The sequence below is a fragment of the Sprattus sprattus genome (genome assembly GCF_963457725.1).
Source record: "Sprattus sprattus genome assembly, chromosome: 5".
NCBI lineage: Eukaryota > Metazoa > Chordata > Actinopteri > Clupeiformes > Clupeidae > Sprattus > Sprattus sprattus.
Window position 1 is genome coordinate 12,955,547 of NC_137924.1, and position 21,923 is coordinate 12,977,469.

The 21,923-nt window shown below is 48.3% G+C and overlaps 1 protein-coding gene across 1 annotated transcript in view; it reads left to right on the forward strand.

The window, feature by feature from the left end:
• The window catches only part of lrp2a (low density lipoprotein receptor-related protein 2a), a gene marked incomplete at both ends in the record, with an annotated part of 65,886 nt that overhangs the window by 27,728 nt on the left and 16,235 nt on the right, over nucleotides 1-21,923 (forward strand). The window contains 30 exons of the mRNA XM_080838592.1: nucleotides 2,305-2,482; nucleotides 2,811-2,939; nucleotides 3,704-3,870; nucleotides 5,052-5,195; nucleotides 5,457-5,566; nucleotides 6,153-6,330; nucleotides 6,469-6,682; nucleotides 8,082-8,321; nucleotides 8,617-8,805; nucleotides 9,328-10,248; nucleotides 10,442-10,607; nucleotides 10,797-10,955; nucleotides 11,083-11,372; nucleotides 11,676-11,876; nucleotides 12,461-12,487; nucleotides 12,609-12,641; nucleotides 12,739-12,981; nucleotides 13,202-13,327; nucleotides 13,994-14,113; nucleotides 14,998-15,129; nucleotides 15,826-16,027; nucleotides 16,895-17,190; nucleotides 17,513-17,913; nucleotides 18,150-18,415; nucleotides 18,636-18,806; nucleotides 19,198-19,421; nucleotides 19,970-20,147; nucleotides 20,446-20,642; nucleotides 21,198-21,443; nucleotides 21,763-21,891. Of these exons, the coding sequence (XP_080694718.1) occupies nucleotides 2,305-2,482; nucleotides 2,811-2,939; nucleotides 3,704-3,870; nucleotides 5,052-5,195; nucleotides 5,457-5,566; nucleotides 6,153-6,330; nucleotides 6,469-6,682; nucleotides 8,082-8,321; nucleotides 8,617-8,805; nucleotides 9,328-10,248; nucleotides 10,442-10,607; nucleotides 10,797-10,955; nucleotides 11,083-11,372; nucleotides 11,676-11,876; nucleotides 12,461-12,487; nucleotides 12,609-12,641; nucleotides 12,739-12,981; nucleotides 13,202-13,327; nucleotides 13,994-14,113; nucleotides 14,998-15,129; nucleotides 15,826-16,027; nucleotides 16,895-17,190; nucleotides 17,513-17,913; nucleotides 18,150-18,415; nucleotides 18,636-18,806; nucleotides 19,198-19,421; nucleotides 19,970-20,147; nucleotides 20,446-20,642; nucleotides 21,198-21,443; nucleotides 21,763-21,891 (6,277 nt within the window). The remainder of the gene's footprint in view (nucleotides 1-2,304; nucleotides 2,483-2,810; nucleotides 2,940-3,703; nucleotides 3,871-5,051; nucleotides 5,196-5,456; nucleotides 5,567-6,152; nucleotides 6,331-6,468; nucleotides 6,683-8,081; nucleotides 8,322-8,616; nucleotides 8,806-9,327; nucleotides 10,249-10,441; nucleotides 10,608-10,796; nucleotides 10,956-11,082; nucleotides 11,373-11,675; nucleotides 11,877-12,460; nucleotides 12,488-12,608; nucleotides 12,642-12,738; nucleotides 12,982-13,201; nucleotides 13,328-13,993; nucleotides 14,114-14,997; nucleotides 15,130-15,825; nucleotides 16,028-16,894; nucleotides 17,191-17,512; nucleotides 17,914-18,149; nucleotides 18,416-18,635; nucleotides 18,807-19,197; nucleotides 19,422-19,969; nucleotides 20,148-20,445; nucleotides 20,643-21,197; nucleotides 21,444-21,762; nucleotides 21,892-21,923) is intronic.

Below are 21,923 nucleotides of genomic sequence, written 5' to 3' on the forward strand. Positions count from 1 at the left end.
CCTACAGACTGAAAAAGTAGACTTGAAGCTAGTACATTTCACTTTTCGCAAATACATTTGATCTTTTTCACAAGATACATGTATTTATTATTATTATTATTATTATTATTGTTATTCTTAATTTTGGCCCACCAACACCACCCCTCTTCGGAGGACAGCTTTATTTTTATTCCAGTGTAGTTACAATCGTGATTGAAGCCACTCCGAACACACCCACCCTAATACAGTATGAAAACAAAGTGTCATAAAGCAACAAACAGACAAGCAGGCAGACACATAGACAGACCAACAGACACATAGACAGACCAACAGACACATAGACAGACCAATAGACACATAGACAGACCAGCAGACACATAGACAGACCAACAGACACATAGACAGACCAGCAGACACATAGACAGACCAACAGACACATAGACAGACCAACAGACACATAGACAGACCAACAGACACATAGACAGACCAATAGACACATAGACAGACCAATAGACAGGCAAGCGGACAGGCCAAGAAACAAATACACAAGACATTCTGTAGTTACGGTGGGATTGTTGTATACTTTACAAACCCATGACAATGGGAGACGACAGGGGAAGAGAAGGAATTGATGGGGGAAATACGTGTGAATTAAGGGAGATGAGATGTGCCTACATTGATGGGGATTGTGTTGAAGACTGCATGTGGGTTTATGAGAGAAAATGGAGAGTAAAGCTGGAGAGAGAAGAGCGTGTATATGTGTGTTTGTGTGTCTGTGATAATGCATATGATAGCCAAATTAGAAGGGAAAAGGGGGAAGAAGAGAGGGAAGACGAGAGAAGTGGGAGAGAGAAGAGTAAGTAATGGGGATGTACGTGGTTTATGCTACGGCTGAACTTGCAGAAAGGTTATGAAAGGGTTCCAGATGTCTTTAAAGGCACATATATTGTTCTTTGTCCTAGCGTCAATTTCCTCTGTTAATATGTATTCTGAAAATAGATTGGACCAGTGATTGAGATGGCAGGATGTTTTGGACAACCAGTTCTGAAAGACTATTTTCTTAGCGAAAGCTAGAGAGATGAGTCCTGTGTACTTTGAGTACTTTCTGTTTTGACAGGAGGGTTTTTTCCTGAAGTCTCTACTAGGAGGCAAAGTGTCAGAGACATGCGGACCCTGCATTCCAAGATGGTGGATATTGTCTCAATAACAGTGTTCCAAAATGAGTAGATAGGTTGGCAGGCCCAGGTGGCGTGGACATAGGAGTCCGTGTTCCCTAAGGTGCATTGTGAGCAGGTGCCAGTGTCAATAAATCCCATTTTGTACATCCTACTACGGGTGAAGTGGGTTCTGTGAATGGTCTTATATTGTATGAGTTGTGTGTTCTGTGAATGGTCTTATATTGTATGAGTTGTAGGGTGGTGTTTTTATACTCATGTTAGTGTTGTTTTTATACTAATGTTAGTGATGTTGTGTTGCTGCTTAGTTGTCAACGTAAAGATGTCCTTGCAGATTTGTGTCCAGAAATTGGGGTCGGGAGATAATGCCAGGTCACTTTCCCATTTTGTTTTGGGTAGTGTTACTGAGCGGTTAGAGGTAGAGATGAGTTTGTAGATGGTTCGCGATGTTTAAGAGTTGTTCACTTAATTCAGAGGGCTCCAATGTGTTGTTGGTTATTCTCATTTAAAATGTAACTGTTGTTACTGGAGACATTTTGGAGTATTTATTATGTTATAACTAAATCAAATTTCCCAGAAAGCAAAGCCTTACTCAAGGTCTAGCATGACAATACGCCCAGTGTAGACTACCACCAGATACAGTCACTTTCACACACTTTGTTAACTTCCCTCCTGTATTATTTTTTGAAGCATGGCATTTTTCATAATTGAACTTCTGCTTGGTGATGATGTGAATTGTATTGTTCTTTTCTATTTAATTTAATGTTTTTCCTCTTTTTGCATCCTGCTTTTTTGGAGCTTCCTCCTGCTGATCTTATCAAACCTATTATTTTATTGTCCCGATAAAAGTGATATAAATGTCAAGCATAGACGCATCAATGAACAAACCTATTCTTTTATTGTCTTCTTCTATAGAAGCGAGGTCTGGTAGTTCTAGTTTCTGGAAAACAAAAACCGGTCTAACTATGGCAAGGGAACTGTGTCCTGTACCACTGACTTATTCCTAAGAACAAGGACTAATTTTGTTTGGCTCTCATTCCATTTTCTGTTCAGATTGATCAAATATCCAGCATGTTATAGCCCTGTGTTGAGTCTGTCTCTCTGTCTCTCTCTCTCTCTCTCTTTTTGCTGTCCTGTTCTCAATGAAAAGGTACTGCAACATCCCCACGCAATTACCATTTTTGAGGATTTTCTGTATTGGACCGACAGATACGTCAACCGTGTGATCCGGGCCCATAAGTGGCATGGGGGGAACCAGACAGTGATGCTCTACAATCTCCCCCAGCCCATGGGTCTGGTGGCAGTGCACCCGGCCAGGCAGCCCGCAGGTAGGCCCCGGCTTGGCACCAGCGCACACAGTATTCTTATGTTGTGTAAGAATATAGAGAGCATTATTCTAATTGTCGTTTAGTCGATTTATGCTTAGAGAGAACGACGCACAGCCTATTTGGTGTCTTTACTAAATGCATATTAATAACTGTCCTCAAATTCACCTAAGTTGCAAGTCAGTGAAACATGTTAAGTGTGGATAGCACTAGATGTTCCACACAGAACCCCGCCATGCCCTCCGCCACCCCATTTACTCTGGCTGTTTATATTGGAGTCTCTCATTAGTCATGTCTAATAGCCTGGCCTTGCACTCTCCCTCTCTCACAGGTGATAACCTGTGCCAGTCCAGTCCCTGCACACACATCTGCCTCCTCTCTGCCCTGGGCCCCAGGTTTTATTCCTGCGCCTGCCCCTCGGGCTGGACACTGGCCGAGGACCAGCTCACCTGTGCCAGAGGTAGGCAGCACGCCAAACATCCAGCCAATGGCAGACCTATCTCTCCTCTTCTGATTACGGGAAAGGAAATCAGGCTGGACTCTACAGTGAATAGAGTTTACTGTATCTATGGGATCTCCTTTGAAATATAATGACATATTTATAAGGAGCATATCATAATACAGTGAATGAGCAAAGCACAGCTCTCAGGACAGCTGTGCAGTTGTTCTCAGTGGCATCTAGCTGCCAAGGGATGGATGCAGGGGAAAAAATGGGCTGTAGCTCAGTTGAAAGAGGGCTTGTCAACAGCACCCCATTATCAATTCTATCCCCAAAGTCTCATTCCAAAAAGCAAATATGTTTAATCCCACTGCCGCGCTGCACTGTACCCGAAGGCCTGGTCGAGATGAGATGAGATGAGATGAGACGAAAGAGAAAGCGAGGGAGAAAGCTCAGCAGGTCCTCTTCAGGTCAACGGCTCACGTAGTCTCAGGTTTCAGCTATTTTCTCTCTCTCTCAGCGATGTCAAATGCATTTTCTGTCGCCGGGTGACTGATTGATTACCCTGGATGGAGGGGAAAATGACTGCAGGTCGCCCCGGATGCTAATCTCTGATGACAAAGCCAATCACCATCTCCAGGCCTCCGGCTTTCTCCAGCCGCACCAGAATCTCACCCCCCCTCCTCCTCCTTTCTCGATGCATAGCTCACTCTCATCCTATGGACGTGATGGTGGCCCGAAATGTCGAGAGAGTAATAACTACCTTGTCTTTTCCCTGTCCACAGTGGAAGATCCCTTCCTGGTGGTCGTCCGTGACAGCATCATTTACGGCATCTCCCTCAACCCCGATGACAAGAGTAACGACGCCATGGTGCCGGTGGCCGGCCTCCATAATGGATACGATGTGGACTTTGACGATTCGGAGCAGATGATCTACTGGGTAGAGAATCCGGTGAGTGCCATGACTGTACCCACATGACCACAGGTTCAGTCCTTAATGCTGATAGAGCTGAATACTGATAGAGATGAATTGATCACAAAGGCGTAGTCTAAGTTTTGCTGCTCTTTTCAATACAAACATATTGAGACACCAGTAGGCATTGACTGTTGAGTATATACACTCTTAAAACCTCTTAACGGTGATAGTGGTTCAGGGGGTAGAGGAGTCAATTAGCAATCGGAAAGTTGCTAGTTCGATCCGACTTCTCCTTACCAAGTGTCAAAGAATCCTTGAGCAAGATGCTGCTCCCGATGTGCAGGTTGGCAACTTAGAAAGTAGCCTCTGCCATTGGTATATGAATGGGTAGATGTCCGACGTATTCATCTGCAAAGCTCTTTGAATGCTCTTTGAGTAAAAAAGCGATGTATAAATGCAGTCCATTAACCATTTATCTGCAAATTCACATGTTAAGGCTTTGCTTTTGGGTAACGTTTCACTGGTTGTTTGCAGGTTCATTGCCCTCAGATTGTGGTTTGTGGAAATTAATCTGCACACTTGTGCAGACATCCTACTTTTTTCAACCCCAAACTTCCCTCCTGTATTATTTATTGGGTCACGGTGTGTTTCAGAATTTAACTTCTGCTTGATGATAATACGATTTTATTGTTCAACTCACTTATTTTTTTCCTCTTTTTCGGCCCCTTAATTGAAGCATGGCATTCTTCATAATTGAACTTCTGCTTGGTGAAGATTTTATTTAATTTTTTTCCTCCTTTTGCGTCCGGCTTTTTTGCAGCTTCCTCCTGCTGATCTCATCAAACCTATTGTTTTATTGTCCCGATAAAAGTGATATAAATGTCAGGCATAGACGCATCAATGAACAAACCTATTCTTTTATTGTCTTCTTCTATAGGAGTGAGGCATATCAATGACAAGTCAATGTGGTCAAGTCGAGGTCTGGAAGTTCTAGTTGGTTAAAACAAAAACAGGTCTAACTATGGCAAGGGAACTGTGTGCTGTACTACTGATTCATTCCTAAGAACACAGATTTTTGTTTGCCTCCTATTCCGTTTTCTGTTCAGATTCATCAAATATCCAGCATGTTATAGCCCTGTGTTGAGTCTGTCTGTCTCTCTCTCTCTCTCTCTCTCTCTCTCTCTCTCTCTCTCTCTCTCTCTCTCTCTCTGTTATAGGGGGAGATCCATCGGGTGAAGTCAGATGGCACAAACAGGACAGAGTTTGCCCCCGCAGCCATTTTGGGCTCCCCAGTGGGACTGGCTTTGGACTGGATGACCCAGAACCTCTATTACACAAACCCATCCTCCCAGTCCATAGAGGTGCGCAGAGAACACAGCCCCTCATTTGCCACGATCACGTGGATTAGTCTGAGATACCTGCTACACTATTCCCCCATGGCTCATGTACAATATCAGCATTGTATTATTGTACTATACAATAGTACTATAATTGTATTATTGTATTATGAATGCAGAAAGCATTTCATGTTGTTTATTTTTTGTTCTATGATCTCTATGTAACTGCACTATCATTGACCATGTTACTGTATTGTATGATCATGTGCTGCCTCTCTCTGGCAGGTCCTGAGGCTGAGAGGAGAGGTACAGTACAGGAAGACGCTCATCACCAACAACGGCTCCCCTACCGGCGCTGGCACGCCCACTGGCATCGCGGTCGACCCAGCACGCGGGTAAGCCACTGATCCTCCTGCTCGTGGAGTTCTGGCAGGTTCTCTGCCATCTGTCCGTCTCCAGGAGTCGACTGAACAAACAAACAAAGGGTTACAGCAGGAGAAACACTAGAGGAAAGGACTGCAAGATCATCCTGCTGCGCCGGTTTAGTCCCAGCATAGGCTCTCTGACTCACACACACACACACACACACACACACACACACACACACACACACACACACACACACACAGTGGCACAGGGAGGGGAGGGTAGCACACTCTTTGAACACAGAAATAGTAAAAGCCGCCTCATATGACAATTAGTATGGCAGTCAACTTTATTTAGTTGCCGAAGAAATCAATAACAGTGATGTAATGGAATATATGTAAGTGTATGCATTTTAACTCAAGCTTTGCTACCATTTGGCATCCAGTTCATGCAATACCTCTTGAAAACCTGTTAACCTCTTGAATACCTCTTGAAAACCTCTCTGTAAAATAGTTAGGGCTCCTGAGTTAAACACCAGTGCTAGAATGAGAGAAGGGGGGTGTGAGGGAAGAGAATGAAAGGCAGAGTGATTAACCTGTGTGTGTGGTGCCGCAGGAGGATGTACTGGACTGACCAAGGCACAGAGAGTGGCATCCCAGCTAAGGTGGCAGCAGCTAACATGGATGGCTCTGACCCCATCAACCTCTTCACTGATCGCCTGGATCACGTGGAGTTCATCACCATCGACATCAAAGAAAACAAGCTGTACTGGGCTGTCACGTCAACTGGAGTGGTAAACTGTCATTTGAAAAATCTTGAGCTAAGCAGTAGCCATATTTCGTAGCAGTTTTCACCTGCACCTATTTAGCAAGTGAATATAAGGAAAAATGAATGTATCAAGACAACTTACGCCAAATGCTTATGATGTCAGGTTGAGCGGGGAGATCCAGATGGGACAAACCGCATCACCATGGTAACAGGCCTGTCGCACCCCTGGGGTGTGGCGGTGCACGAGTCCTTCCTGTACTTCACCGACCGGGACTATGAGGTGATTGAGCGCGTGGACAAGGCCACGGGCGCTAACAGGGTGGTGCTACGGGACAATGTGGCGGGCCTGAGAGTTCTGAAGGTGCACTACAGAGACAGTGAGTACCTGTAGGACTGATCCAAATGAAGCGTGACTTGGATTTCATCACTCATTCAGATCGTTTTCTTGATTGATTTGACTATACACAAATAAAAATAGCCTATATGAATTGTAATAAAAAAAGACATTTAAAGACACAGGAGCTCTTTGGAAAATTGAAGCATAGAAATCTGTTCTAGTAGACCCCAATAATAAAATGATATAGATGAGTCATTCAGGCATAATTTAGGCACATCCAACCGTCTTCTTCTTCAGTTTGTTCACCTTGCAATGAATGGTGGTATAGCGAAGAAATTGTAGTGTACATCGTTAGTATACTACAGTTTGCGGCACGCATGGGACTTTTATAGTAAATACAATTTCATAAGTGGATGTTCCGAACATAACTACTGTTAAATAGTTGCTCCGTACATAGTATTTTTTTTTATGCCTGTTATGTACTCAGTATAACACAGCACTCAGAAGAGTGCTACACTATATCTAGTGAATATATGTGTGAATGAGGATGACCGCCTGTGTTGTAGACAAAGCAGAACCAGTGGCTATGTCTTTGGCTTGTAAGCACTCTACTGGTTGAATGGGGGTCTTTTTCCCTCTCTGATTGAGAGATTAAGATAATGGCCGGCTCGTGGCGCTCCTTTTTTTTGGGAGGCCTTGTCAGCTGGATGCCGCCAGGATGATTACCTGGGGGAGATGTCTCCCGAGCGCTGTATCGGCTTACCAATTAGTTCCTCTTGCCATCAAAAGAACACTGGCTGTTGTGTGAGGGGGAAGGAGCCAGTGTTTCTTTGCGCAGAAGAGCAGAGATAAGTTCTCTCGCTTGCAAGACAAGAGAACGACTCTCATTGTGAATCCCCCAGATTGGATCAGCCTGAACCAGGCTGTCATTAGGAGCAACAGAGCCTCTAGTAATAACCCTGTAGTCCTCCTGGAACCCTCGCTTGCTGCTTGTCATCTGAGATATGAGCCAGATTCTTAGGCCATAGCCCTCAGAGCTCAGGCAAAATCTCCTCTTCATTGAGCTTGTAATAAAGCATTCCGTTTCTAGCTGAGTAGTTAAGCATAGCTGGGAGGTCACTGGTTCTAATTGACCTCTGAGAGAATGTGGATCTCCATCTTGGCCGTGACATCCCGGTTTATTACCCCGCTACAAACTGACCACTGCTCTTGTGTAGGTACCTAGTGTTGGATTAGCTGGAACTCCTCTCTGTCATTTAGTCATCTACAGGGGAGTTTTTTTTTTTCTTTTTAAACTGAGACTGAACTTGTAGCATACATAACGGTGAACCTGCTGTACGTGTTTAATGGTTGACGATATATTTCCATGTATAACTTGCTGGATCTGGATGTAGCACTTGCTGGAACTGAGACCAAACTCTTCTGTCCTGTCTCCACAGACTCCGCGGGCAGCTCCAACGGCTGCAGTAACAACCAGGCGATGTGTGAGCAGCTGTGCCTGCCGCTGCCCGGCGGCCTCTTCACCTGCTCCTGTGCCACGGGTTTCCAGCTCAACGCAGACAACCGCACCTGCGCGCCCTACCAGTCCTACCTGGTCGTCTCCATGCTCACTGCCATAAAGGGCTTCAGTCTGGAGGGCTCCGACCACTCGGAGGCCATGGTGCCTGTGGCAGGCAGAGGTAGGCACATTAAAATGCTCAGGAAACTTTAGTCCCCTTGCCTGGTCCAGTGTGTGCAGTGAGTGCTTCTGTCCACTGAGTGGTCCAGTGCTCTTGCCTATTTATAACTATGAATAGAAAGAACTGCAGCATTTAGTAAGAAAAATAGCACATCTCATTGAAACAGTAAATCTCATATTGAATGTGAATTAATCTATTATTCTAGAACATTCACAATATTATTCTAGAAGAATTATCCGCTCTAGTGTTGTTGTCACCTGTTGTCCCCTCGTTCACGCTCCTTCTGCCTCCTCAGGCCGCAATGCTCTGCATGTGGACGTTCACATGCCCTCTGGCTTCCTGTACTGGTGTGACTTCAGCAGCACGGTGGCGGCTCAGAACGGCATACGCCGCATCAAACCCGATGGCTCTGGCTTCCGTAGCATCGTCACCTCCGGCATCGGCCGCAACGGAATCCGAGGCATCGCCGTGGACTGGGCTGCAGGTACGGAGGACTTTGGGTCTTTTTAACGTGTGAGGAACTCTCTAGTTGGGGCTTTAGCTAAGGGCTATATCCAGCCTTTCACATGTCAGCAAAATCACATCCCTGAAGTGGAAACAGTGGAGGGGGGCAGTAACAGAATTGAATAATGTGTGAAAAGTTTTTAGGGTGTAAGCAACAGTCTACTCTGGTCAAAGAGCCTGAGATGGTGTCTGCCACCCGTGGATGAATAGGCACATTAAGTGGCATCGTTACCAAGAGCGCCTCCAGATACAGGATTGGCAATGAGACAGGTGCCAGGAAAAGAGATTAGACCCAATGACAGGGAGAGGGCAGGAGAGAGTGAGGAACTGGGAGAGTACGAACGGATAAATATTTGGATTAAGGAGATTTCATTTAACTTAATTTAACAGCTGATTGATCTGCACAGTGTTGTTGCAGGAAAGGGTTCATGTCCTTGAGGAAGAGCTTAATGAAGACATTTCAGTTTCATGAGCCTTAATGTTGCCTTCCTTGTCTGTATAGGAAACCTGTACTTTACCAATGCCTTCTTGACTGAGACGTACATCGAGGTGGTCCGTCTGAACACCACGTTTCGCCGTGTGCTCCTGAAGACCCAAGTGGACATGCCTCGCCACATCGTCGTGGACCCCAGAAACCGTTACCTCTTCTGGGCTGACTACGGCCAGACCCCCAAGATCGAGCGGTCCCTGCTGGACGGCACCAACCGAACCGTGCTGGTCTCCTCCGGCATCATCACGCCCCGCGGCCTGGCCCTGGACAGGCAGACCGGCTACGTCTACTGGGTGGACGACTCTCTGGACATGATCGCACGAGTGCGGCCCGAGGGCGGCGAGACGGAGATCGTCCGCTACGGCAGCCGCTACCCAACCCCGTACGGCATAACCGTCTTCCAGGACAGCATCATCTGGGTGGACCGCAACCTGAAGAAGGTCCTACGGGCCAGCAAGCAGCCCGGGTTCACCGAGCAACCGGAGGCCATCAGGGACAACCTGGGCATGCTGAGGGATGTGACGGTGTTCGACCCGCACACGCAGCCCAGCTCGCCCCAGGAGCTCAACCACAACCCATGCCTGGAGGCCAACGGCGGCTGCGCCCATTTCTGCTTCGCCATTCCTGGGTCACCGGATAAGCAGTGCGGCTGCGCCTACGGGAGCCTGGCAGCAGACGGCAGCACGTGCGTGGTGTCGCGGGAGGACTACCTCATCTACACCACCGAGAGCACGGTGCGGAGCCTGCGACTGGACCCCGAGGACCACGCCGTGCCCTTCCCTGTGGTCAATGTGCCCCGCACCTCCGTGGCCCTAGATTATGACCGCGCCGACGGCAGGATTTATTTCACGCAGAGCTCTGGCGCGGGACACAGCAAGATCAGCTACGTCAGCCTGTCATCCGCTACCTCGCCACCCATTGTGGTAGCCTCAGGTAAAGGAACGGTTGTCACAAGGGTGTTATTTTCTTAGATAAGTTGTTAACAATAAACAAAAGGCAGTTTTAAATGCATTTATTACTCAATGTTTGAGTTGTTGATTGATTTTGGTTATTGACTGTTAACATTATGATCATTATGCCAGGGCATACAGATTTCATCTAACTAATCTCCTCTACATTTGCATAGATCTGGGAGCCCCTGATGGTATTGCTTATGATTGGATCAATAAGAGGATCTACTACAGTGACTACATCAACCAGACCATCAACTCCATGGCTGTCGACGGCTCTAAGAGGACCGCCATCGCACGTGTGCCACGGCCCAGGGCCATCATGGTGGATCCCTGTAGAGGGTGAGTCTCACTGAAAGAGGCTTGAGTCAGTGACTTGTTTGTTTTTTAAGGGCAACTTTTTTGTTAAGAGGTTAGTTCTAAATTTGTCAGTACTCTACGGGCATGTGAGAAGGATACTGACCAGTCTTTATGAACTGTTCATGCATGGGGGTTGTTCTAAGAATCCACTTTGTTCTGTGCTTGAAACAGGTACATGTACTGGACAGACTGGGGGACCAATGCCAAGATTGAGCGGGCTACTTTGGGTGGAAACTTCCGGACAGAGCTAGTAAACTCCAGCCTGGTGTGGCCCAATGGACTAACACTGGACTACGACGAGCAGAGATTGTACTGGGCTGATGCCAGCCTGTAAGAATCCTCATTCAGTTAACATAAAACTGGAGAATAACGGTGATTGGATTTGAGCAACAAATCCGTTTCACTAACTCTGTTTTGTGGTTGTGTGTGTGTGTGCTTTCATGTGTGTGTTTCTCAGACAGAAGATCGAGCGCTGCTCCCTCACAGGAGCCAATCGAGAGGTGATCGTGAGCACAGCCATCTACCCGTTCGCCATGACCCTCTACGATCAGCACATCTTCTGGACCGACTGGAACACGCGCAGCATCTACCGCGCCAACAAGCATGACGGCTCGGACCAGCGAGTCATGATCCAGAACCTGCCGTCGCGGCCCATGGACCTCCACGTGCTGTCCAACAGCAGGCAGCAGCAGTGCAGCAGCCCCTGCCAGCAGTTCAACGGAGGCTGCAGCCACATTTGCACCCCAGGTACTGTGCTTGCATCCGTCTCCCAGAGTTACAGGAAGTGGCTCTTTCTTAATCATTTTTAACTTCGGATAAAGGTGATCGCTACATGAAGGCTACATGACAGATAGAGTGTTTTGTTGGCTATGAGCTTGGATCTGTCACATATCTATGATGTCTGTTTGGAAAGCAGGCAATTACAAATGCCTTCCAAGATGTCAGTCTTCGTCTGTGCCCTGCCAAGTTGGCAACAGGTTGTTTTTCAGTTGAGGGTGCACCGTTCCTGGCGCTTTTCTCTGACCTTTCTCTGCCTTTTTATGTTTCCAGGGCCACAGGGGGCGGAGTGTCAGTGCCCGTCGGAGGGACGTTGGTATCTGTCCGACAACAAACATTGTATCCCAGACAACGGCACCCGCTGCCAGCACGGGCAGTTTACGTGCATGAATGGGCGCTGCATCAATGCCCAGTGGAAGTGTGACAATGACAACGACTGTGGGGACGGCAGCGATGAGCTGGAGAGAGTCTGTGGTATGAACCCCCCCCCTGGCACAACTTATGCGCTAGGTGCCACACTCTGTCTGGTAGCCAGGTTCAATCTACTTTTTAGCGTAGGCCTCTACAACGCATTGGGAGCTTTTTGTACCTCACTATAGAAAATCCTGGCAGTTGGTCAATGCTGTTACTTAAAACCCCAGCCATTCCTTTCATCCTTTTCAAATTAGACAGCTTTCAGTCACATTTTGAAACTTTGAAAACTTAACATATTGGCTGGCAATACTATTGTCTGTGTTGTGTGTTCTGTCTCTGTGCTTTGTTGTCTGTGTTTTGTCTTGTTTCTGTGTACTCTAGTGCTGTGTTGTCTGTGTTTTGTCTATACAGTTGTGTTGCCTTTTGTCTGTCCTGTTTTGGTTTTGGTGGTGGTGGTGCTTCTGTGTAGCTTTTTTACGCTGGCTTTCAGTTTGTGTTCTGTCTTACGCTGCCACTGTAAACACTTGGTGATCAGTCTGGGCCTTTCTCTTGCATTGTGCTCCACTCTTAACCTTTGCATGCTGCTGTCTTCATGTGTTCTTCATTCTCTGCCTTCTCACAACAACCGAATCTCCTCTTTTCAGGATCCAAGACAGATTTATCTGCTTTTGGTGTGTATGCTTGCATTCTCTAACACACTATACTTAACTTCCTAGGACTACTAGCCTCTCACACTTTAGCAGTTTTTAACTACTAACCACTTGCTTATTGCCCCTTGTCTCTTGCATGCAGTCCCACAAGTGGTATCGTTCATTGCCCTGTCAGGTAACTCTGTCATGTCCAGCCATCTCTCTCAATGCTCTCCCTCCCTGTGGCCCATGGCAGTAAAAGTAATGTGTTGTTTTTTTTCTGCGACTGGCAGCCTTCCACACCTGTGACCCCACGGTGTTCACCTGTGGGAATGGCCGCTGTGTGCCGTATCACTACCGCTGCGACCACTACAATGACTGCGGGGACAACAGCGACGAGGACGGCTGCCTGTTCCGCCCCTGTGATGCCAACACAGAGTTTGCCTGCAACAATGGCCGCTGCATCGCTAAGGAGTATGTCTGCAATGGCATCAACAACTGCTTTGACAACGGCACCTCAGATGAGAAGAGTTGTCGTAAGTTTGCTGGATTCAACTTTTGTCAGATTTCCCTGGTGTTGATGTTACATCAAGGAGAAGGTAGCTTTCTCCAGATCAGTTGAGGATGTTTGTTATTAATTTATGTTAATACAGACACTGACCAAAGGAAAATGAATGAGCTTTGGTGTTGCATTACAATAACAATTACTAGCGATACATTTTCAATCACCCTCCTGCATCTGTGTGCTTGCTGTAGCTGAGCGCGACTGCCAGCCTGAACAGACCAAGTGCCAGAGCACCAACATCTGCATCCCTCGATCATACCTCTGCGACGGAGACAACGACTGCGGGGACATGAGTGACGAGAGTCCCACACACTGTGGTCAGTCAGATGCTTTGGTTTCATTGGTGGATATAACTGAACCAGAAATGTCATGTTGTAGTCCTTATTCCCATTGTCTGCATGCGTTTGATAATGGCAGAGATAAAGACACCCATTGTCTGCACGCTTTAGACACAGATAAAGACACCCATTGTCTGCATGCTGTAGATCATGGCAAAGATAAAGGCAGTGCTTAAAGCTAATGTGGCAACGGGAGAGGTACTAGATCTTCATTGACAAATTATTTGATCATTCTTTTCTTTCTGTGTTCATTGTGGTTTTTGTCTTTTGTCTTGTCGTCTTATGTGAAGCTGCCGGCAGTTTTAAAAATAATAATATTAAATAAATAAAAGATCACAATTCACACAACCATAATATAGCCATGGCCTATCCATGTGCTCGGGGTACACTCCCCTCACACCATGGTTAGCTTAGTGTTACCTGAGAGTTCTGCTGTTTTCACCCACAGCTGAACAATGCGGGGCAACATCCGGCTCAGCCAGAGCTGAATGGGCCAAAATGTTTTCAGTTGTGTCCTTTGTTGGTCAATGGGGATAGGGTGTCCATTCACCGATGTCCGTTTCCTTGCTCCCCCTCTTTTAAGCGAGTGGCTTTGGCTCGCCCCCTTTGTCCTCGCCCTGACCTCTGCCCTTTGTTTCCCCTCAGCCACGTCCACCTGTGGGCAGACTGAGTTCCGCTGCTCCAGCGGCCGCTGCATCCCAGGGCACTGGTACTGCGACGGCGGCACCGACTGCACCGACGGCTCAGACGAGCCCTCCTCCTGCAGTGAGTGCACAAGACACACACACACACACACATACACACACATACACACACACACACACACACACACACACACACACACACACACACACACACTCAACACCATCCAGACCGACTCCACAACACTGCCAGGACCACATGGTTCACAATCACCTCACTAGCTGAGCTGAAGTTCTCCACGGTGTTATCTTGTCTTGTTTGGGTTCAAAACTTCCTATCACTGTGTTGTTGATTTGTTGTAAGCTGAGCGCCTATTTAGATATCGAATTAACTTATCAACCATGTCCCTGCCTCAGAGATAGAGGCCGTTAGGGTATCTTGATGGTGCATCTGTCTCTAGTCCGCCGATGAGCTGGTACTGCATTCTTCTGTGTGTAGTTAAGGGCTTAGTAGGTGAATGTCACCACTCAGGAGATGGATGGGGCTGAAATGCGCTCCGTGCTTAGTGGGTTTTAGGTGCTGCAGCTGATGCTGTGCTGGGGAGCTGCTTTATCAGAGCTCAGTGCCTGCCTGTGATCGGGTTGCCATCGCCTGCCACATTCCTGCCTGCTGACTCCCAGCACCCTCCCCCGTGCTCCTGCCCCTTCCCCTCCACACCACTCTCTCCGAACAGTACGGCTTTCCACGGGGAATCTGCACAAATTCCAGCACATCCATGCCCAGATGTTTATCAATCTGCTGCCAAACATGACACTCTCCATTTTCTATCCATTTGCTGAGCTTTGTAGGGTACGTTTTAGGATACCAGGATGCCATTTGTCGATCAGGGTTGTTGAGATGAGCAGCATCTCTGGAACTCTGTATGGGAAAAGGTTTAAGTGAATGTCTCACATACGTGTTCTCAGAGCTGGGTTTAACGGTTTGATCTCTTGTTCATAACCCCACAGCAACTATATTGAGGACCTGCAGCCCAGAGCAGTTCCCCTGTGATGATGGCCGCTGCATTGCCTCCTCTTGGATCTGTGACGGAGACAATGACTGCGGGGACATGAGTGACGAGGACCAGAGGCACAACTGCGGTGAGGACTCGTCTCCGCTTGTTCTGTTTCTCTCATTCCCTCTGCTCCGGTCATCCCTCTCTCTCTCTCTCTCTCTCTCTCTCTCTCTCTCTCGTCCCTTCCTTCACTTATCTTATCTCCTCTATCCTTCCACTCCCTTCTCCTCTTACCTCCTCTCTGTGTCTGTCTCTTAATCTCTCCATCCCTCTCTCCTCTCTCCCTCCTTCGTGTCGTTATTGTGATGGATGAGACAGCCCCTGTAGCAGGGCTGACTTGTGGATCTCCTGTCTGGCTGTCTGCTGCTGCTGCTGCTGCTGATGGCAGCGGTGGTGGTGGGCTGCAGCCTTTAATAGGCCGCATTCCTGATTTGGGCCGCCTCACTCACCACTTTGTATGGGGTCTCAGCCGGGCGGCTCATGCGGGATCAGGGCTCTCTCACGTCGCACCCTGGGCAGTGGGCCGCCCAACAATAAGGAGCCGGCAGCACGCGGCCGCCCCTGTGGGAGCCTCGGCGCACACAAAGGAGGCTCCCGCCCCGGCGCATTGACATGCAGCTGGAGGAATGCCCATTGTTAAGATGAGCTCAAGGCTCTCAGTGGAGAATGGATCTGCTAGCTGATTGGCTGGGTGATTGTCAGGGTGGCCATTAGAAGAGATGTGAGGAGTGAGCTGGTAGATGAGTGTTTTTTGTTTTTTTTTTTCATCCTCTCACTTCAGCCAATCGCACGTGTTCGTCCTTGGAGTTCGTCTGTGCCAACAACCAACCCCCGCAGAGGAAGTGCATCCCGCGTGACTGGGTGTGCGATGGGGACGCGGACTGCACCGACGCCTTGGACGAGCACCAGAACTGCACCCGCAGGTCCTGCGGCGTCAACGAGTTCTCCTGCAGCAACGGCCTCTGCGTGCGCGGCTCCTACAGGTACAAGTGAACAACCGACCTCCCTTAAACAACTATCGTAGCCCGACCTATTATCCCGCACGACCTATTATCCCACAAGCGCTGGTACACGTTACTTAATATTGATTTCGGTGTCATCCAGGATCGCAGATTTCGGAAAACTTAAGTCCTTGCCCAAAAAGGGTATTTAAATTAGCTTTGTAGCAAAAATTGCACATATACAGCGTATTGAAGTGTATAAGATAGTGTTGTAATACTGCGTGTACAAACCAGCCTGATACAAATAGTAGAATTTTGATTTCGCGACGTTCGGTGTAAATTCTTTTTCTTGTTGAGCTTGATTCCCAACGGCATTTTACATCAATGCGGGATAATAGGTCGTCGCCAACTTTGTTGCCATTTCGCGACTGTACAAAACAAATCGGAAAATACGTTAAGAAATGTTCCTGCTGAGAGTCAAACAAGACTTCGTGCATGTTCTACACACCTGTCACTTCTGAAATATGTAAGGTTGATTCATTAAACCATATTTATATTGATAAAAACATATTTGTTAAGCGGATATTTTGGTGGCCCGCGGGATAATAGGTTGCGTTACTATATCATCTCAGGAACCAGAGTCCCCCGTTTACCTGTCGCTCACACCGACTGCTCTTGTCCTTAGACTCATGATCGCTGTTATGATGCAGTAGTTCTGTGTGTTAAGATAGCATTTAGTGTATTCACCATAGAAATTATGATTGCGACTCACACAGTTACTAATAAATGGTCTCATAAGCAGGAAAAAAAAGCTTTATGAGCCTTCTGATGAGCAGCATTGTATGGTTACTGGACAAATACTTCATGCGATGGTGAGATCTTTGAGTGTCTTGGTTTCTGTGTGTTCAGATGTGACAGGCGGAATGACTGTGGGGACGGCAGTGACGAGCAGGGCTGCACCTACCCAGCATGCCAGCAGCACCAGTTCACCTGCGAGAACGGACGCTGCGTGTCACAGGACTTCGTCTGCGATGGCGACAATGACTGCGGGGATGAGTCGGACGAGGTTGATCACCTGTGCAGGACCCCTGCCCCCACCTGCCCGCCAGGACAGTTCAGGTGCGAGAACGGCCACTGTATCGCTATGGTGAAAGTGTGCGACCGCACGGACGACTGTTCAGACAACAGCGACGAGAAGGGCTGTGGTGAGTGTGTTACTACAGCCACATGTAGTTATCGTGATTATTTCAACCTATTTCAAGCCTAATTTGTTTGTGTGCCCAGACCTTCAGATTGGTTGTATTCCTTGATCATGTTGTGATGTCTGAGAATTCAATCTGATTGAAAAACTTCTCATCTGACGTAAAATTGTATTTCCTTGAGTAGAAGTGACCCTACATTTGATATTGATTGCCGAAAACCCTCTGCTTGGATGACTGCCTTTTCCCACATGATGATTGTAACATTACTGAGTCATGTTTGTGTGTGTGTTTGTGTGTGCTTGTTTGCCTGTCTCCCCTTCAACAGGCATCAACGAGTGTACTGACACCAGCATCCACGGCTGCGACCAAAACTGCACCGACACACCCACGGGCTTCCTGTGCTCTTGCCGGACAGGCTACCGCCTCATGTCGGACGGGCGTACGTGCGACGACGTTGACGAGTGCGTGGAGACGCCGGGCGTGTGCAGCCAGATGTGCGAGAACACGTTGGGCTCGTACATCTGTAAGTGCGCGCCGGGCTTCCTGCGCGAGCCCGACGGCCGCAGCTGCCGACAGAACAGCGGCATCGAGCCCTACCTGCTCTTCAGCAACCGCTACTACCTGCGCAACCTCTCAACCGACGGCGAGTCCTACTCGCTGGTGCTGCAGGGCCTGACCAGCGCCGTGGCCCTGGACTTCGACCGCGTGGAGAAACGCATCTACTGGGTGTGTAGAGGAAAGACTTAGAGAAAGTAGTAGAGAGCAGAGAAAACAAACAAACAAATAAACAATCAAATCCAGTCACTGTTCTCTCTGAAAGACGTCCCATAGCCGTACCAGATGACCTTTAAATCTCATAAGTGCCTTTCTTCAGTGACATAAAAACATCAGAAGAAATGATGAAATGCCTCAAAGCCCTTATATTACATGAGTGACTTTTTAAAGCCCTAACTCTCTTGCAGGTGGATGTGAGCAGGCGCGTGGTGGAGCGCATATTCTATAACGGCACGGGCAGGGCGACGGTGCTCAACGGGCTGCCCCACGCCGAGGGGCTGGCTGTGGACTGGGTGGGGAGGAAGCTCTACTGGGTGGACAGCTTCCTGGACTGCCTGAAGGTGTCGGAGCTGGATGGCCGCTACATGAGGAAGCTGGCTGAGCACTGCGTGGACTCAAACAACACCTACTGTTTCGACAACCCACGCGCCATTGTGGTGCATCCCAAATACGGGTACGAGACAAGTCGATTTTACACTTAGGGTTGGCAGAGAGGGTCAGCTGATGCCATTCAAAACAAAAGTGTGTTGATGCCTTATATCTAGGTTGATTCCTTGCTATAGTGACAAAGACTTTTGATTGAATTCCCTTTTACTTGAATTGAATTGCCTGTTTACTCCGAGTTGAAATAGTCTGTACACACACATACTCATGGTTGGCGTTTTATTTGGCAGGTATGTGTACTGGACTGACTGGGGGGAAAAAGCGTTCATCGGTCGAGTGGGAATGGACGGCAACAACAAGTCTGCCATCATCACCACTAAGCTTGAGTGGCCCAACGGAATTACCATTGACTACACCAATGACCACCTGTACTGGTCCGACGCTCACCTAAACTACATAGAGTGAGAACCCCTTTCCTCCCCTTTCATCTTTCTTTTGAAAGGATTATACGGGATAATAAACATGTGCCATCTGTACACAGTGTTACAGATCACACAGCAATACTGTCTGTTGTTCCCATGTCATAATCCCCCTTATGTTCAGTGTTTCACACATGTCAGCATGTTGCCACGGTTCTTGCATCTCACCATGTAATTAAGCTTCTAATCTCTTTATGTGGGTTGCTATGTGCCGAACATATTTTTTTTGTGAACCCTGTAGACAAGTAAAAAGTATCAATGTAATACATATAACCAGTTTCAGTTTCTTCTTCACTCAGAGAAGGGCCTGACTGTGCCCTGATTATTTAAAACTATTTTAAGCCAAACTACTGTCCTCGTCTGCCCTCTGCAGGTACTCGGACCTAGACGGCCACCATCGGCACACGGTGTACGACGGCATCCTGGCCCACCCGTTTGCCATAACCGTGTTCGAGGACAGCGTGTACTGGACTGACTGGAACACGCGCACCGTGGAGAAGGGCAACAAGTACGACGGCAGCGACCGGCTCATGCTGGTCAACACCACGCACCGGCCCTTCGACATCCACGTCTGCCACCCATACAGGCAGCCAATCGGTGAGCAATGATCCGTAACACGAGCCCTTAACAACCTCCAACCACCAGCCAGATCTTTACACCGTACTCAGCCAACTCTCTTACCACATCTCACAAGGCACCGGTAACAGACGGCATCCTCCCCAAGATCCCTATCTCCTTAATGTCTTCCTCCTCCTTTGCACTCCAGCTCTGTTTGGACACTCGAGACACACAGCCCAGTGTTTGTGAGAGTGTGTTTGTCAGGATGTCTGTTTGGAGATAGGAGGATTAGGGAGGTGTATTGTCTTCTTCCCCTGTGTGGTTCTACTGCGGTTTCTTGGCCGTGTGTACCCAGAGCTCCCTCAGTAGTGATTAGTCATCAGAGAAGATGCTCTTTCTTTCCCCTCTCTGTTTTGTTGTTACCTCACCTCTGTGTAATTTCTCCGACTATCCTTTGCCCGTACAAATGCGTAAACAATCTCTTTACTCCTCTGCTGCACTGCTGAGTAACCCATTTTGTGTGTGACTCTATATTTGTTCCCCGCACAAACTAGATGTGTAACACTGTTTGTCTTCCCCTGCTGCAGTGACTAACCCGTGCGCGGTGAACAACGGCGGCTGCTCGCACCTGTGCCTGCTGCACGCTGGGGACCACGGCCACACCTGCGAGTGCCCCGACCACTTCATGACCCTGACGCTGGGAGGCGTGTCCCGCTGCCTGCCCATGTGTAGCAGCACGCAGTATCGCTGCGCCGACAATGAGCGGTGAGCCTCCCCCCTCCCCCACTCCTCAGTCAGGTTAATCTGTGTTTTCAGGGGTGCACAGTCCACAGTAGACCCCCGTATACACAGTTCATTCCAGACTCAGGTAAAGCAAGCAGGCATGCTAGCAGGGAGGCTTGAACTGGTGGAGGCTACAGTCTGGCGAGTGAAGTTTGTGCTTTGAGAAACTCTATTCTCTCTATTAAGTCTGTCATAAAAGAAGTTCTTCTGGACATGACTTATTTTTCGCCTCTGTAATTGGAAGAATGTGTAATTAAGTGTCCCTGCTCGTTGCTTTCAGCTGCATCCCCATCTGGTGGAAGTGTGACGGTCAGTCCGACTGCAGGGATGGCTCTGATGAGCCTGCCACCTGCCCCGTCCGACACTGCCGCCTTGGCCAGTTCCAGTGCACCGACGGCAACTGCACCAGCCCTCACTTCCTCTGCAACGCCAACCAGGACTGCCACGACGGCTCGGATGAAGACCCTGTGCTTTGTGGTAAGTCACGTGCCATCTCATTCAGACTTCAAGTCAAAGTTCTCATGACACATCTGTATAAAGATAATATCTCTGACATAATTTAGAAGTAGTCAGGATGAAGACCCTGTGCTGTGTGGTAAGACTTCAAGTCAAAGTTCTCATGACACATCTGTATAAAGTTAATATCTCCTACATCATTGAGAGGTAGTCACCCCATGACTAAATCATTTAAATTAGGCCTCAGGCTCACCAGAAACCAAGGTGTATCAACCAAACACACTCAAGATCTTAATAAGATAGACTTGTACGTCTTCCTTCGGTATTTGTTGTCTCTTCGTCTGGACAAGCTACAGTTGACAAGTTTGAGAGATCGATGCTGAAGTTACAGCATATGTATATCTGCTAATACAGGTAAAAGAACAATACCTAGGCAGGAACCAGATCTTCATTGGTGACCCCTCTCTTCCCCCCCCTCTCCCTTTGTCTCTCTCTCTCTCTCTATCCCCCCCTCTCTCTCTCACCCCTTTCTCTCTCTCTCTCTATCCCCCTCTCCCTCTCTCTTTCTCTCTCCAGCTACACATGAGTGTGAGGCGCACCAGTGGCAGTGTTCCAACAAGCGCTGCATCCCCGAGGCCTGGCAGTGTGACGGTGAGAACGACTGCGGCGACGAGTCGGACGAGGCCCCCTCCCACTGCTCCAGCCGCACCTGCCGGCCCGGCCAGTTCAAGTGCCGCAACGGCCGCTGCATCGCCCAGACCTGGAAGTGCGACGTGGACAACGACTGCGGGGACAACTCGGATGAGCCGCTGGAGGAGTGCAGTGAGTCCCGCAGAACACCTTCACTGAGGGCTATCTGTATTAGTTTCATTTCGGACGCAGACAAACTAGACTTCATGTAAACGGGGGCTTGAGACCTGGACTGGGCAGAAAAAGATCTGCAGTCTGAATAGCCTATATGTCAGTCATTGTAGTTATAAATTGAAGTTGTCGGGACACTTTTCAGTCCCGTGCTCCTCAGATGAGCCAAGGCCAGGGATGTTCTCTTTTAAGCCATATTCGATGCAGCGCTGTTTTGTTTCATCTGCTACAAGTCCAGCATCATTCATTTCAGTTGATTGTCTGCGATATGTTTGTGCAGTGGGGCCCGCATATCGCTGTGACAACCACACTGAGTTCAGCTGCAGGACCAACTACCGCTGCGTGCCGCTCTGGGCCATGTGCAACGGACACGACGACTGCAGGGACAACAGCGACGAACAGAACTGCGGTGAGCCAACGGAGCTCGTGATACGCTCATTT